The following is a 16956-nucleotide window of genomic DNA, read 5'->3' on the forward strand; positions in this document are numbered from 1 at the left end:
CTGAGATTTTAGTTGGTCGAACTTAAATAATAAATAATAAATAATAAATACTCCGTAACAAAATAATTAATAATTAATAATTCTAAATAGTTACTACGATAAAAAATTATTAATAATCCGTATTTAATTACTACGATAAATAATAATAATAATAATAATAAGATAAATGCGATTAAAAACAAAAATAAAAAAACATATTAGCGGTTTATGGTTAACTGAGTAACCGTACGGAAAATGCGGTTTAAACGGTAACCGATTTAAACGGTAACCGGTTTAAACCGTGCGGTAACGGTTCATGAAAATGTAAAACCGTAATATTTGATTACCGAGCCAAATCAAGTTTTGAGACGGTTAACCACCCATGAACACCCCTATATACAACTAGAGATTGAGTTGTAAAATATAATAAAACTATATACTCCCTCCGTCCCAGATTAGTTATTACACTTTCCTTTTTCGTCCGTCCCAGATTAGTTGTTACACTTCTAAATTAGGAACGACCCCACAATTATTATATTTTCTCTCTTTTCCCAAGAAATGTTTTTTTGTTCCCACACCCTCTCTCATTCAATTAAAAAAATACCCCACTAACTCCTATCACATCTACTTTTTCAATAAAATAACAATTGATAACCAATCAATCACTTATCACCTAAAACTTTGTGCAAAGGTAAGTGTAACAACTAATCTGGGACGGAGGGGTATTAAATTATTGGAAAAATTACTTTTAATAATCCAACCTTTTAGCCATTAGCCAAAATTAATCCAACCTTTTGATTATTTTTGATTAATCCAAGCTTTATACCCCTTTAACCTTTGTTGCACCCTACAGGTTACCAACAAGATTAGCCGGTCATTACCAATGACGTGGCATTGTACCGTTGTTGTGGGACCCATTTGACACCGTTCTTTCTTTTAAAACCCCCGATTCTGGTCATCCCCCTTATTTCCCCAGCTCATCATCTTCAACCTCTTCCTCCTCTTCGATCACCACTGCAAATACCTTCTTCCACCATTTTTTTTTTCTTATAGCTTCTTCCACCACTACAAATAGCTTCTTCCACGTTAATGGATTATGGGCGTTCTGTTTCTGGATATTCACAAAATTCACGAATGGTTTTGAAATGCGAATGCGACAACGATGCGGTTGTGCGAACTGTGAAACACGGGCCTAATGTTGGAATGAAGTTCCATGGATGCCCTTTATGGCCAGTAAGTGTTTAATTTCTCCCCCTCCCCATGTTTAATTTGTTGATTGTTAATATTGTTAAATGAACGTGAAAAGGGGGAATTTTTCGCAATTAATTTAGGTTTATGTTGGAGAAATGAAATTGGGATATTAACTAGTTGACATTCGAATTGGATTGGAGTAGAACACGAAATGTATTTTTTTCAGATGGATAAGTGATCATAATCAGCATGAAGAGCTTGAAATAAAGATGTTGGAGATGGAGCAACAACAACACTTGATGGCAGAGAAAAACAAAAAGTTAAAGGGGAAGAAAAAGAATCTGGAGGAGGAGAATCAGGAACTGAAAATCGAGCTTTGCCACACGCGCGTTGAGCTTATGAAGACCTCTAGAAATGAGAAGAATTTCTCCATGGCCTTGTTATGTTCTTGGGTGGTTTTTTGCATCCTACTTATGTATTTGAAGTAGTTGGTAGTTGGTGAATTGGTTTGCGTTTTGTTGGAATGCAGGAGTTATGGAAAACTCGGGGTTTTAGTAGCTTTGTAGAAGTTTACTAGATTTTAACATGTAATGTATTGAAATTGCATCAATGAAGCTACAACTTGTTTACACAATAATATCAGTTTCAAACACATTTCCCTTATATATTTGAGAATCATTATCATCAATACAATTCAAAACACGGCATAATTTACGGGACAATGTTATATGGGACAATGTTGACAAAATCCAAAATACGACTTAGTGGATACGTAAACTGAAAATGCATAAACACCACTATCTTGCTACTGTCTAATGACATACATAAACAGTTCTACTGGAAACCAAAAAATTTTTTTGTTGAAGTTCCTACTGAGTTGCTTGGTGCAGTGTAGAGACTTGGCTTGATTGGCTTGCTTGGTCATTGACATGCCTAGAACTGCCACCTTGCTGCAACAAAAAACACACCAGGCATCACAGTGTATCCCTGAATTGCAACAAACAGAAAAAGGACCATAAACAACTAAACACTCACATTGGTGTGTGCTGAACCATCTGGTGCAAAATACACCCCAACACCAATTGGAACCTGGACAGAACCAACCATTTCAGAAAGCAAAATTCAGATAAATATCTGAACAGAACCAACCATTTCAGAACAAAAGTCATCACAAATGGTAAATGCAAAACCCGAGTACAACAATGAAACTGAAAACTCACTTGGTCTCTTCCCCTTCCTCTTCCTGAAGGTGCCCTGCCTCCCCTTGATCCTCTACCTGATGTTGTCCTCCCCCCCCTTGATGTTGTCCTCCCTCCCCTTGAACCTGCTCCACCTCTGCACATCCTACCGCCTCGTCCAAGTTGGGTGGGTTGTGCAGTTGCATTGTGGTGAGCAGTTGATGATTGTGCCACTTGTGAGTGAGAGATAGGAGGTTGCCCATCCTTCCTTGGTCTACCTCTAGACCTCTTTGGTGGTGGTTCAGTTGGGGCAGAGGGAGTGTCTTTGTTGGGGCACCGTCTTTTGTTGTGGCCTTTAACATGATATATACTACATGTCATTTCCATGCCGGTTCTTTGCAAGGTTCCCGGCTTCTTGGGATCCTCCATTGGATCCTTTCTCCTGTTTACTCTAGGCCTCCCTGGCCCAATTTTGATGGGAGGGGGATCTAAACCATACTCTACCCTCGGCCAATACCTTTCACCATCTATGGGTGGTATTGAACCTGAAAATAACAAAGCATAATTATCAACTTGCAAACACGATTACTTTCCTAAGTATCAACTAGCAAACACGATTACTTGCCTAAGTGTCACATACCAAACACGATTACGTGCCTAAGTGTCAACTAGCAAACACGATTACTCGCCTAACTATGAGTATGATTACATGATTGGAAAATAAACAAGGGTTACCTGCATAGGCCTTCAAGTATGTTTCCCTTTTATAGCAATCTTCTACAAAATCTTCAGCTTCTTTGTTGAGGAAGTATATGCACGCAACGGCATGGCAGCAAGGATAACCGAGCATGTTCCACTTTCTACAACTGCATGTCTTTGCTTCCAAGTCAACTACCAACTGATCCAAATAGTAGTTGACATTGAACAAAGTGTCAGTTGATGGAATCACATCACAATTGGCAGCTTTGGCCTTCTCCTGATCAAGCTTCACCTGAATTCTTTGGCACACTGTAGAAGTTGATTTCTGCATCGCTTGCCGCTTGACAACCAGCCTCTGCATCAAGGAAATCCTGATGTCCTCCAACATGTATATCAAATCCTTAGTCCTAGCATTAATGATATGGCCATTGAATGTTTCTGCCATATTGCTTGTGATTGCATCAGTCTTCATAGAGATGTCCAAGTAAGCTCTACAGAATAGCTTAGGGTTGTAAGACTTGAATGCAGTGACGGCGTCCTCATTAATGGCATTCATCTCCTCTACTGCATCATTGAAATCAGCTAGGTTGTATGCCTTTGCTATTTTCCAAAATAGCAGCTTCATTTGATCCCCTTTGAATGATTTGTGCCAGTGAGCAAAAATATGCCTCGCACAATGTCGGTGTTCCGCCTTGGGGAGAACTGAAGCCACAGCATTGATTATAGCCTGTCATCATGCATCACACACACACAAAATAGACATTGTTATTACATATGTAGTCATCACAGTAGTTATATTTAGTCAAAACAGAATATAAAAACATTAACTGCACGATTACTTACAACATGTTCATCTGAAATCACAGCAATGCCTTCACCATCATCTAGGTCTAAACACTTTTGAAGCTTGATCATGAACCATTCCCAGGAATTGTTGTTCTCACCCTCAGCAACTGCCCAGGCAATTGGATACATCTGATCGTTCCCATCTCGACCAACAGCAACCAACAACTGACCACCTAGGAAAGTTTTCAAAAAACAAGCATCGATACATATCACCTTTCTGCATCCCAATTTCCACCCCTTTTGCAGCCCTTCAAAACATGTGAATAGCCTCTGGAAAACAGGTGGAACAGTTTGTTTGGTTGGATCTGTGACCAATTCAATATCTGTTCCCGGGCTTGTCGACTTCAAAGCTTCAATGTAACCACCAACCTTCTTATAATGCTCATGCATTGATCCATGTAGCATCTTATGGGCTGCATACTTGATTTTATAAGCAAGATTCCTACTAATCAAGACCTTAAAGGCCCTCCTTACTGACTCCATTATTTCTCTGGCTGGCCAGTGCGGTCTCGCCTTGAACACTTCAAGGAACTGTTGAGCTACCCAGTTTGCCTTCAATTGCCTATTCTTCTTCATATTCCTATGACAAATATGCTCACCTATAACTCTTCTAACCACAAGAATTGCTCTTCTGGAATCCCAAGATGCATACACATAAAATGGACACCCTTTCACACACTTTACACCTAACCTCTGCTGCCTATTTCTGTCACTCACAACAAAGTATATGTTTCTACCTTGTAGCACACCATACATGGCCACTGCATCCTTAAATGCTTTTCTTTCAGGAAATCTTTGTCCAACAGACCACTTAAATGTGTTGAAGTCTGTATCAGCACCAACTAAAACACCTCTCTTTTTCTTCCTATCCCTAAAACTCAGCTCCTCATCACCTGAATCAGGAGGAGTGTGTACATCATCATCACTCTCTTCGTACTCACTAATACAACCATCACCATCACCATCTACTTCTGGTACATCATTAGTGGGAACAATAATTCCTTTTCCTTCAATATCTCTCTGTACTTGCAGAGCTAAATCAATTAACCTCTGATTGCACTCCTTCACTTTTTCTCTAGCACTCCTGTACTCATCATCACTGCAGTCTGACTGGTAAGCAGCATCTTCAAGTTGTTCTTCAGGCTCTTCTTCATCTAGATCTGGGTTAGAATCCCCTGCATCCTCACTGAACTCATCACTGAACTCATCACAGAATTGATCACCATCAACATCACCATCACAATCACCACCCTTATCAACTGTTACTGCCTTACCCTTGTCAATATAAGGGTCATAGATAGGATCTGCATCATCATCCTCAGTATCACTGTTGTAGTAATTAGCATTCAGGTCCACAGGGCTATTAGGTCTAGGATCTTCCCATTCATAATCATTCAGGAAGTTCTCTTCAGATTCAATAGGAGATGAGAATGGTTGTGTTTTAGAAAGTTTAGTCCTAGTTTTTTTCTGGTTTGGTTTTGGATCAGGAATGGTAGAGGAATGAAGTGGTTGGATGGGTTTTTCTTGCACTGTATTGTTGCTTTTCTCAAGGACAGATTCATGGTTGAACATAGGGTCTTGAGTTTCTGTGGGACCAGTCAAAGGGAGGGAAGCATCTTTGTGGGTGGATAGTGTTTTTTTGGCTTTTTCTGTGCTTTTCTGTTGGGATGATGCAGCACTTGACACACAGTTCCTGGGACTACATCTAACAGAATCTAGCTGAGGTGGATGTGGGGCCCTTCTAGGCTGCAACTTCTCTACTTTTTTATGCATCTCTGGAAGTGCAACCCCATGATTCACATAAACCTCAATGCACCTCATCTTTAGAGCTAACTCAGTCATTTCCAACACTTGAGCATCATCATAAACCTTCCTTAACCCATTACCCAAAGGTTGCCCAGGGATCAAATAACACAGCCCCTCAATTGTGGAATAATTCCCACATTTCTTTGCTAAATCGAGTAAATCCCACCAACACAAAACATCAGAATCAATTTGACAAGTCTTCCCCTTTCCACCCTCATACACTAACTGGCCATTATTCACAGTCTTAAAGATCCCACCATGCCAAATTTTCAACGTCACAACACCCATCCTAGTCAATTTAAACACGAGTTACCTAATTAATCCACGATGTAAACACAATACAAGAGCCCATCGAATCAATCACCAAAAACACATCAGCATTCAAACACGATCAATTTAAACACGACAAATTAAAACACGAAAAATGCAAACACAATATAATCAAACACGATAAATTCATACATGAACAATTCAAACATAAACAATCAATTCACCCAATATGAGGCAAAGATAATCCACAAATTCGCAAATTGATGAATTGAATTCGCAAATCCACATACCCTAATTTTTAAATTATTTAGAGCAAATTACATAATCAATGCTAAAATTCAAATTTTGACTACCATGAACTAAATTAGGGTTCAATTAGATGCAAACCAACTAAATTAATCCAAATCAATCACAAAGAATCAAATTTAGGGTTTTTACTTACCTCAATTTTGGTAATTTAATGCGATTTTCAGAGCCTCTTCGCTTTTTTCTTCAAATGGAGGACGACGTCATCGAGTACAGTCGTGCGTCAACTTTGCTGGTACTATTGTAGGTTGAAGATGGTGAAAGCAGTTATGGCTGGTGGGTAGAAGGACGTTAATGAAGAGAGTATTGAATATGGAGGGTGAGAGAGAGTATTGAAGAAGACGTTGAAGAAGACGTTTTTGGGAGGGAAATCAATAACCAAAGGTCAACGGATATTTTTGACCATTTTAGCAGGTTACCAGTTTTTTGGAGCAACAAAGGTTAAAGGGGTATAAAGCTTGGATTAATCAAAAATAATCAAAATGTTGGATTAATTTTGGCTAATGGCTAAAAGGTTGGATTATTAAAAGTAATTTTTCCTAAATTATTTTAAACTTTAACATAATTTTATCAAAAGTTACATGCTACCTTAATATTTTGAGCTTTTGATAAAATTTACTCAACCTTTACCTTAAAACGCTTCTACCGAACACGAGAACACATTCTAAGGTCCTGTTTGGTTAGACCTTTTGGAATGGGTTGGAATAATGAGTTAAAATCCATTCAACTCATATTATTGTTTGGTTGTGGACTTTTGGTATGGAACCTCATACCAAAGGCGTTCTAATTCCACCCTAAATCCCTGAAATCTCATGCTCATCTCACCCCCTAAGATTCAATATCCATTTGATCCATGATTCAAACCCTAACTCACGAGAGAGGAGAGAGAAGCATCAATATCACTTTGGATCCAACCACCCCACACCTTTCTTCTTCTCCGGCACAGACCAAAGGCCAAGCCTCCATCCCAGAAGCTGACGACCCATCACCGGTCTCCTTCTCTGGCTTGGGTGCTGAACAAGGGACGTTAATTGTACCGCTTTAATTATCGTTGCTATTGCAATTGGAATATCGACATTGCTGGATTGATTTTTTTGGAATTTAGGTTGAATATGTAATACTCCGTACTTGTTTTGTCGGAGAGGAGAAAAATGCTTATTGCAACAGGAGTTGATGTTTCATTCCATGTTTAATTTTTACTAGTACAGAACTCGTGCAATTGCACGGATTTATAAGTCTATACTAATGTTTTGAACAAAATAACTTGAATGAGTGATGTTATTTAACTATTTCATATATAAAGTGACGACTTGCATATTATTTTTAAAAGTGACGGATTGTATATAATTTACATAAGATGTTCTCTAGCTCTTTCTTTCACTTTTTCTTTTTAATATACTATCTTAACACCATCTAGAACTATTATGGATAATCAACATCAAGATTGTTAGGATTGGTATCCTAATCATACTTTGAATCATTGATAGGGTATAATAAAATCGGTGTATCATATCATTACGATCCTACAAATTTGATAAAAGAAATATTATTTTGTTTAATTTTTTATCGATTGGTTTATCCAATTTTGTTAATAGGTAATGTCAAAATTGCATGTATGTATTTCACATAGTGCAACAACAATTAACTATAAGCAAATACCCATTTATTTCACATCAAAAGGTCTTGTGCGCACTAGGTGTACAATAAATTTATTGTACACCAAAATAACTTTTACCCATTTTTTTGTAACTTTAACCTAATTTTGATTAACTTTTATATTAGTAAAAAAACGTTGATAGATAAACATTTTAAAGAGTTAAATGATTAATTTTATACATTATTAGTGATTTTGAAGAAATAAGTTTTATTAAAATAAAAAAATTATCATTTAAAAATAGATAACTTTTACATATATAAGCTTAACTTTTAAACATTTTGAGTTAACTTTTACTCTAGTGTACAATATTTATTGTACAACCCTTGTAAATAAGAATTTGTGATTTCACATAGTGCAACAAACTGTATGTATGTATCTAAGAAAATTACGGAGCATATATCCTTTAATTATCAAAACAACTTTTTTTTAGATTTTAGTTTCTTTTAGTGGTTAAACATTTTTTTGTGCTAATGAGCCATGGGTACATTATAAATTACAACGGGGAAGGGTTAATTCAAACCTGTGACATATCATACACAAGACCGTAATAATATCTTTACCACCAAGCCAATATCCCAATACCTATTTTCCTCCGTATGTCAAAAACAACTAATTGAGTAATATTTCAATCAATGTCATAATTATCTATTGAGGTTCTTTGCTATGATTATAAGATTGGTCACATACTTGCATAAATGACAGAGTGGAGGGGTCAAAAGATTAAAAAAAAATGAAAATACTTTGTACTTCCTCCATTTTTTTTATAATTGCACCCTCTTAGATTTCACGCTTGCCAATGCACTATTTTAACCATTAATATATCTCATTATACATTTTTAAAAAATTATAAAATTTGATAATTTAAAAGTATATTTCGAGACGAATCTAACAAGATCCCACATGAATATATTTTTCTTTATATATAAATCACAAAAAATAACTATATAAGAATATGTGAGTAGTGTCAAAACCTAAGATGGTGCAATTAAAAAAAAATGGAGGAAGTATATAAATGGTAGGTTTGGATAAGATATATACTCATGTTTGGGATATTAAAGTTTGGGATAAGATACTCCTGTTTCTTTTGTTTACAATACTAATTTACAATAAACTTCAATCATAATCCATATGAATAAACATTCGTGCATCGCACGGGCTTAAATCTAGTATCTTATATTTGTATCCTTCGTCCCTTATTACAGAGTACTACTTATTCCATTATTCAATATTGCCATAGATTGATACTTCGTATCTTAGTTACTTTGGATAGTTCATCTTTTAAATCAATTGTCGATATTCAAAGGATTTGAAACACTTCTCGGTCAAACATACCGGTTATGGACTTCCGCTTTCATCTTTTACGGTTACTTTGACCTTGTACATGTCGTTCATATATATAATTTATTTTAAAAAAGTATTAATGTGCATACCACAAATAAATAATATATATTAATTTAATCAAAAATAAAAAGATAGAAGGATGAAATTGTGAGTCATAAGATGAAATTGCTACTCATCTAATTATGAGTCATAAAATGAAATTGCTAATTATGAGTTATAAGATGAAATTGCTACTCATCTTTAATAAGAGGACACTAAAGTACAAAATATGTATACAGCCTTACAGAATTATTAGTGGACAAACTATGATCATTTGAAGAAATAATCAGTAGCCTAAGGTAATTCTCATTAAAAATTGGGGTTGTTGAGAATGTTGAAATTGGGCTAGTTTCAATATTTTGTGAAGCCCAATAAAGTCATCAGCCCAATTTGGATAACTGGCCCCAATCAGTGGATAAGGTCTAGAATCAATTGAAAGAATGACATTGAAGATGAAAAATGCATTAACGAATGGATGGGCCTCATTGATTGTATTGTCTAATAGGCTTTCAGGACAGTATTAGGAGATTACAAATAAAGAAAATTGAGCTTTATTAAAGAAGTGTCAACCCTCAATCTTAAATAATAATATCCTCTATACACTAGTTCCAATATGTTGCCATTGCTTTACTACACATATCCTCAATTATGTCACATGGACATCTCCCAAAATACATCTCTTCGTTGCCTTGTCCCAAATATTCTCCATGACTTCGTTTGGTAGAACCTGAATTTATCGAAACTTAATTTATGTAAGCTTATTGAACTTGATAATCTGACCGATTTGGTTGGATTTGATTTAAACTTATTCGTCATGATTAGATTTTATTGCAAGAGAACAACTTGAGAGATTAAAATTAATAGGACATGATTCTTGCCTTGATATATTGGACCCGTATTTTTTAAAGGGGATATCTTCAATATTAATAGAATTTTAAATGCGACATTGAAGTACAATTACAATTCTGTAAGGGACTAAAAACTTTCATAATCGACTATCCATCCAAACTTAGGCCTTGTCTTGTTCATCTTTTTTCCACACATTTCAGGAGAAATAAGTTCAGTTCAGGAAAAAAAATGGTTGCGCAAGTACTAAAATAATTTTTGATAAGTTAAGATACGTAAAAAAAAATGGAAATCAAGTGAATATAATACACCATACATCTCAAAATGGCTCTCATACAATACAATCATGCTCCATACTTAGGCCCTATTCTTCTGAACTTTATTTGGCTGAACTGAACTGAACTGAACTGAACTAAACTGAACTGAACTGAACTAAACTTAATGGAGCTGAACTGAACTGAACTGAACTCAATGGAGCTGAACTGAACTGAATTGAACTTAACTGAACTTAATGGAGCTGAACTAGGGATGGAAATGAGTGGGATTTGGATCGGGTGGAGCATCACCCGCATCCATCACCCGCTTTCATCCGCTCCACCCAGTCCATCCGTCACCCGCTTTTCTCATCACCCGCATTCCGTCCATCCATCACCCGCGGGTGAACCGGGTGGATCGGGTGATATTCGGGTGAAAACTATTAACCACTACAAATTCACCATCTAAGAATATGCATAATAATTAACCAAAGAAAAATTCTTATATACCTACATTTACTACCGAAACATATAATTGTTTCTCATCATGCATAACTTGTAACCCAAAAAGAGTAAACAAACACTAACTTTAATAAATAATGGATTTACTAACACATTTTTATGTTTAAAAAAATATAAAAATAATATATATAAAATAAATGGGTGATAGATCGGGTGATAAACGGGTGGTGGGTCGGGTGATGGATGAAAAAACATCACCCGCATCCGACCCGCATCCATCACCCGCTTTTCATCCATTTATTTCGGATTTTCATCTGTTTAATTAGAGCGGGTGACCGGGTTATTGGATCATCCACTGGATATTTCCATCCCTAAACTGAACTGAACTGAACTTAATGAAGCTGAACTGAACTGAACGAACTGAACTGAACGAACTGAACTGAACTGAATGGAACTGCAAAAAAGTCCAAAAGAACATGGCCTTAATTATGTACCCATAATCTCACATATAATATGAAATTAATTTGTTATGAAGTAAACTATTCACCATCCCATTACATGAAAAGAAAATATAATAAGGTTATAAATAAATGTTACGATACAATTTCTCATCATCCATAATGTTTTGACTTAGTGGTTTACACTAAATTTTATATGCGATAAGTCACACCTTTGAATCTCTCTCGTAGTCTCGTCCTTGCCCCTTTATAACTTGTATTGCCTTTATTACTCATTCCTGTCATTCCGGATAAAATATCATGTGTCTCTACAACTTTTAATTCGCAAAAAGATAGTTGGGAAAATAATAGTTAAAAGAAATGATTTGTATAAAAACTCAAAATGTAGTGGATCCCCCTTTCACATTTCTTTGTGTTGTTGCAAGTTGAGTGGTTACATTACAGGTAAAATATATTTGAACATCATCTCTGTTCTGTTAATCTCTTTTGCACGTTTCAATTAAAATCGGGCATCTTTAACCTTTATTCCATGATCCTTACATTTTGCTCATATTCTTTGCGTATACTCCTGGATTCAATCACTCACATCATCAACTTTTCCAAGCTATCATCATCTTTTACTTTGTTCTTTAATTTTTTTTGTGTTTACCCCTTTTAATTGTTCTTTGTTTAATTTTCTTAATCAGGACATAAATATCCTGTGATTTTTGGAAATTTTTTCTGGGTTCTGAAAATTGGATGAAATTTTGAGTTAGTTGAGAAATGGGAAGGCTTTTTGTGGTCAATTTGGAAGGGAGGATCTACAGTTGCAAGTACTGTAGGACCCATCTTGCTGTCACTGAAGATATCGTTTCCAAGGTCTCATCCCTTTCAATTTGTTTTTTTTTTTTTTTTTTTTTTTTTCTTTTTTGAAAAATAAATTATATTCTATTGATTTTGGAATTGGGTTAATCTTTGGTTTGTATGATCATTGCTGGCCTGCTGGGTTTTCAGGTTTTGGGTTGTTTTTATGTTAATGGTTTACTTAATCAGTTTTATCTGGAATTCTGGGATATATGAATATCTAAAACTCATGATAATTCTGGGTTACTTTGTGTAGTTTAATGATTCAATTTGAGATTGATAATTCTTTTTGTGTTAGCAGTTTTTTTTATCATATTTGTTACGTTGCTAGTTTCCCTGTATTCTTTACTTATACTTGATAATACTAGGATTTAAAGTTTTGGGATATGAAATGATTAATTGATTAGTAGTGTGTTATTGAATAATTAGTAGTATCATAAAGGAAACCAATTTGCTATAGTATTGCAATTAGGAAATGCTGGTTTTTTTTGGGTTCCCTGGAAGTTGTTTGGGAGCCTTGGTTGCATTATGCAGCAACTTCGTTCTTGCTGTACTGTCTGTAGAATGCTATTGCTGGATATTTTGTGGCGGTTTTTTGGGATGTTTCTAGGATCAGAAGGGACTGGTATAGTTACAATCATGTGAATTTTATCAATTGCTTGTTGGTTTAGTGGTGATTGGGGCTGAACTTGGTAGGGAGAACACGTGTTCGATCCCCCGCAACAACAATTGGGAGGGGACTGGCCGGAACCTAACCACCCAGAACTCGCCTTGAATCCGGATTAGCCCTAAGGGTGAACCGGGTGCTAACACCAAAAAAAAAAAACAATCATGTGAATTTTATTCTTGTCGACCTTATCTTTTGATTGTTCTTGGAGGTGATTCTCTTGATTAATCATTTAAAACAGGCTGCATTTAGTCATGATAATCATCTAGTTTCACACTCTAGTCACTCGACACTCTAGTCATTCTACACCATGAGAGTTTAAAAGTGTTGATTAAAGGATGTGAAGAGTTAGAAAGAATGAGCTGATCGTTCACTGTAAGGCATTGTGGTGATACAACATACAAGGCTGTTTGATTAACTCGTAAATTCATTGAAAGTGGAAAAGTGATTTAAATACAAAATATGATTTACTGCAAGCTTGATATTGATAACGAACAGTCATTGTTTATCCTTGAAACTTTACAACTTCCTATTGCAGATTTGCAGGTATGTTGTTATTGTGTTCTGGACTCTATGAACAAAGTCATTGGTCCATCTTAGTGTGCACCACGGTGTCTGAACATGTAACAGATGCACGGTGTGTTTGATATATGTGCATATTCTGTTTGTGCAGAGATTTGTGCCGTAAAACTGTCATTGTTTTCTGGTACAAATATCTGCTGTTTTCTTTCAACTGTATCCAAAATAAAATTTGTTAGAACTACTAATATACTTGCATTTGATACAATGATTAGATGTTGAAATGGAATTTTTTTGATCTAGTCCATTACCTGACTGCAGTTTTACATGTGTTTTTTTATTCAGTCTTTTCACTCCAAGAACGGGAAGGCTTATCTCTTCCGCAAGGTGTAAGTTTCCTGAACTTATTTGAATTTGTTTCTTACTCTAAGGAGCTCACAGAAGCAACCGGATATTGAAAAATGTCATAATATAGCTAATTTCACATAATGTTAGTATCATGATTCATGTCAGATGGATGTTGTTATGGTTCGCTAGAAAAGATGATTTTTCCAAATATGTTTGACAGTGTGAATGTGACCCTTGGAGAGAAAGATAATAGAGTGATGATGACTGGGATGCATACTGTGGCTGATATATTCTGTGTGGGATGTGGATCAATTGTGGGATGGAAATATGTAAGCTATATTATGCAGGCTGAAATTCTATCATTTCTCATGTAACGTACGATTGGCCAAATTCATTTAGTTACTGTTGTGGGATGTGATTCTTTCAGGAGACTGCTCATGAAAAGAGCCAGAAGTACAAAGAAGGGAAATCCGTCCTTGAACGGTCAGTAACATTTGTATCATAAAGGACAACCTACCAACACATACATTCTTATTGTTTAATGTTTATGGCCTCGAATGATTATGAAATGTTTATGGTTGAGCAGGTTGAAGGTATTCGTCCCTGATGGTAGCAACTATTGGGTTGCTCATGAAGCACATGTTGGTGGCAGTGACACGGATGTTGTTTAGTTGCATATTGATTGCAGCCAATTGTACATAATTTAACCCCTTAAAATCTTTCAATTGAACTTGAGGATTCCCAGATTGTTTCGCCACATTAACATAAACGGGAATCCTCCATTGTTTAGGAATTTCTGTATTTATGTATGATGTTCAATCTGTCTGTAAATTATCCCTGTGTCAAAACAATTTATGTTCAATCAACAATCTTTGTGCTTGTTACTTTTGTATTGTGTTTTCTGCAGTTATGGTAATTGCAGCTTCACTGATTTATTTTCTCCGGCGAAGGGGAATCAAATGAATGTATTTTCAAACCAATACTCGAATTTTCCTATTTACAGGGTGACTTTGACGTCTCTTTTGTAGATCTATTGCCAAACTTTTATTCTTTGAACATGTTCCTATATTTCTTGGAAATACGATTTATCCTAATTTTCTATTGATTTTTGTAATAGAGAATTAGAGATAGACTGTACACAAATTTTATAAACAGTCACTATAAAAAAAATAAAAAATAAACGTTTTTTTTTTATGATGCTAGTTTGAGAACGATTTTCACAATATAACACTTTCAAGACGTTAAAATTCTTAAAATATGTCTCTTTTTAATGCAACTACTCGATTTGGGTTCGGGTTACTCCCCGAGTTATTACATTATTTATGGTTATTACTTTTATATGAAATTAGCTTTTGTATAGTGGTAATTTAGTCTATTGATCTATTGTTTTAATTTTATCGAGCTTGTGCTTTTAGAGAAAAAAAAAAAGAATTAAATAGAGGTAGAATTTAAAGGTTGAAAGAATACATAAAGTAAATAGTGTATTAATTTATATTGAGTGTTAATGGGGAAGAGGGGGGAGGGTGGAGTGAAAGATGTTGAATGAATAGATTGGTGAATTGATGTTGTATGAGGAAAATGAAGTGAAAGATGCAGTTGGAGTTGTATAATATACTCCGTAGCAAACATCAAAAGAAAAAATAAAATAAAAAACAAAATTGATGGAAGAAATAATGGATGACACATGTCATCTAATCAAACGTGGTTTCCTTTTTTAAATACTGGGTATATATTCTCCATTTACCGTCCACGTTAGCAAACAAATTGACTAATTTATTTTTTAATGAATTAACCCAAAATCGCCAATTGAATTGGCGGTTCATATAAGTAAACCGCCAACTCAATTGGCGATGTAAATCGCTCCTAGTTTGAATTTAGACATAGGTAAAATGAAAATTCAGAGCATACCTCCGGTTAGGCAGTGATTACCAATACAAGAGCATTTGTGCAGTGATTACCCGACACCTACATTTGGGTGCATTTAGGTAAAATAGCACCTGCATTTAGAACCTCCTATTACATTGATGGCGTACTCTTGTCTATTGCTACCAATCCTATCACTCAACTCAATTTGGAGATTTTTTTTTGAGAAACTTTTTATGTGCAACCGCTTGTATTTATGAGCGTGATACAATCAAAGTTATTTCTTTATACATGTGTTTGCCTGTTTGGACTTTAGATAGTGTTTTAGGACACACACCACAAAATTTCTCTTTCATTTCCTAAAATGTTTCTCAAGTTTAAATTGACCAAAATTCTAAGGATCTTTTTCTTAGAAAAACACTATTAAATGGAGTACTTCTAAAGTTCTAAGTGTAAAGTAAAACGCTTGAAAGTCTGAAATTGTATTTCCGTTGAAACTCTCATTGTATTGTCATAATGAAACTTGATCGTTTTTTATTTAATCATAACTAGCTTTTGAGCCCGTTCAAAAAATGGGTGGGCGACTGGGCGGTTATGTAGTTGTTACTATGTATTTAGTTTATCTTTTTAAGTTCAAATTTTATGGAGCTTGTGATTTTAGATAGAATATACTTCCTCCATTTTTTAATAATTGCACCATCTTGGTTTTAGCACTATTCACATATTTTTATATAGTTATTTTTTGTGACTTATATGTAACGAAAAATATATTCATGTGAGATCTTGTTAGATTCGTCTCGAAATATATTTTCAAATTATCAAATTTTTATAATTTTTTAAAATGTATAATGAGAGATATTAGTGGTTAAATTAGTGCATTGGCAAACGTGAAATTCCAAATGGTGCAATTAAAAAAATGGAGGAAGTATGATTTAAATAGAGGTAAATTTAAAAGGTTGAAAGAATACATAAATTAAATAGTGTATTAATATTGAGTGCTAATCGGGAAGATGGAGTGAAAAATGTTGAATGAATAGATTGGTAAATTGATGTTAATTGTATGAGGGAGATAGAGTTGTATAATATATCAAACAACAAAGAAAAAATATAATAAAAGCCAAATTGATGGAGGAAAGAATGGATGACACGTGTCATCTAATAAAATGTGGTTTTCCTTTTTAAATACTAGGTATAGAGTTATAGATTAGGTATAGATTAGGTATGGACACTTACCATGGGTTCGGATCCTTTTGGAGTCATACAATAACTCTACAATGAGTTTGTTTATTCCTAGTCCTTAATTAAAATTAACGGGTCGGATGCTACTAATAGGGGTGAACACATCAAGGTACCCAGTTAAAATTCCAAAAATCGGAACCGAAAC

General features: G+C 35.0%; 2 protein-coding genes across 4 annotated transcripts; one reads left to right on the forward strand and one right to left on the reverse strand.

Annotated features, from left to right (window-relative positions):
* Nucleotides 1-1831: 1831 nt before the first annotated feature.
* On the reverse strand, nt 1832-7185 carry LOC110791918 (uncharacterized). 3 transcript variants are annotated; one of them, XM_056839686.1, is made up of 6 exons: nt 6412-7185; nt 3891-5988; nt 3084-3774; nt 2391-2893; nt 2206-2259; nt 1832-2120 (listed from the first exon to the last, which is right to left on the reverse strand). In XM_056839686.1, the coding sequence occupies exons 2-6, from the start codon at nt 5985-5987 to the stop codon at nt 2040-2042; spliced, it is 3426 nt and encodes a 1141-aa protein (XP_056695664.1). In that variant the 5' UTR covers nt 5988; nt 6412-7185; the 3' UTR covers nt 1832-2039. The 3 variants fall into 3 exon arrangements, with proteins under 3 accessions (XP_056695664.1, XP_056695659.1, XP_056695661.1); XM_056839681.1 differs by having other exon boundaries at nt 2206-2893; XM_056839683.1 differs by lacking the exon at nt 6412-7185 and having other exon boundaries at nt 2206-2893; nt 3891-6303.
* A 4438-nt stretch (nt 7186-11623) lies between these two features.
* On the forward strand, nt 11624-14593 carry LOC110802169 (protein yippee-like). The gene is made up of 6 exons (XM_022007605.2): nt 11624-11776; nt 12019-12190; nt 13707-13750; nt 13930-14038; nt 14137-14192; nt 14296-14593. Exons 2-6 carry the CDS (start codon nt 12095-12097, stop codon nt 14378-14380), a joined length of 390 nt encoding a protein of 129 aa, XP_021863297.1. The 5' UTR covers nt 11624-11776; nt 12019-12094; the 3' UTR covers nt 14381-14593.
* The last annotated feature ends 2363 nt before the right edge of the window (nt 14594-16956 follow it).

This window comes from Spinacia oleracea, chromosome 1 (assembly GCF_020520425.1).
Source record: "Spinacia oleracea cultivar Varoflay chromosome 1, BTI_SOV_V1, whole genome shotgun sequence".
Lineage (NCBI taxonomy): Eukaryota > Viridiplantae > Streptophyta > Magnoliopsida > Caryophyllales > Amaranthaceae > Spinacia > Spinacia oleracea.

Excerpts from the sequence above, each read along its gene's own strand:
- LOC110802169 (XM_022007605.2), top strand. The coding sequence starts at position 12,095 with ATGGGAAGGCTTTTTGTGGTCAATTTGGAAGGGAGGATCTACAGTTGC. Across the intron at positions 12,191-13,706 it reads CTGAAGATATCGTTTCCAAG|TCTTTTCACTCCAAGAACGG; the intron begins GTCTCATCCCTT and ends TTTTTTATTCAG. Across the intron at positions 14,193-14,295 it reads GGGAAATCCGTCCTTGAACG|GTTGAAGGTATTCGTCCCTG; the intron begins GTCAGTAACATT and ends ATGGTTGAGCAG.
- LOC110791918 (XM_056839681.1), bottom strand. The coding sequence starts at position 5,987 with ATGGGTGTTGTGACGTTGAAAATTTGGCATGGTGGGATCTTTAAGACT. Across the intron at positions 2,894-3,083 it reads ATACTTGAAGGCCTATGCAG|GTTCAATACCACCCATAGAT; the intron begins GTAACCCTTGTT and ends TGTTATTTTCAG. Across the intron at positions 2,121-2,205 it reads ATGGTTCAGCACACACCAAT|CAAGGTGGCAGTTCTAGGCA; the intron begins GTGAGTGTTTAG and ends TTTTTGTTGCAG.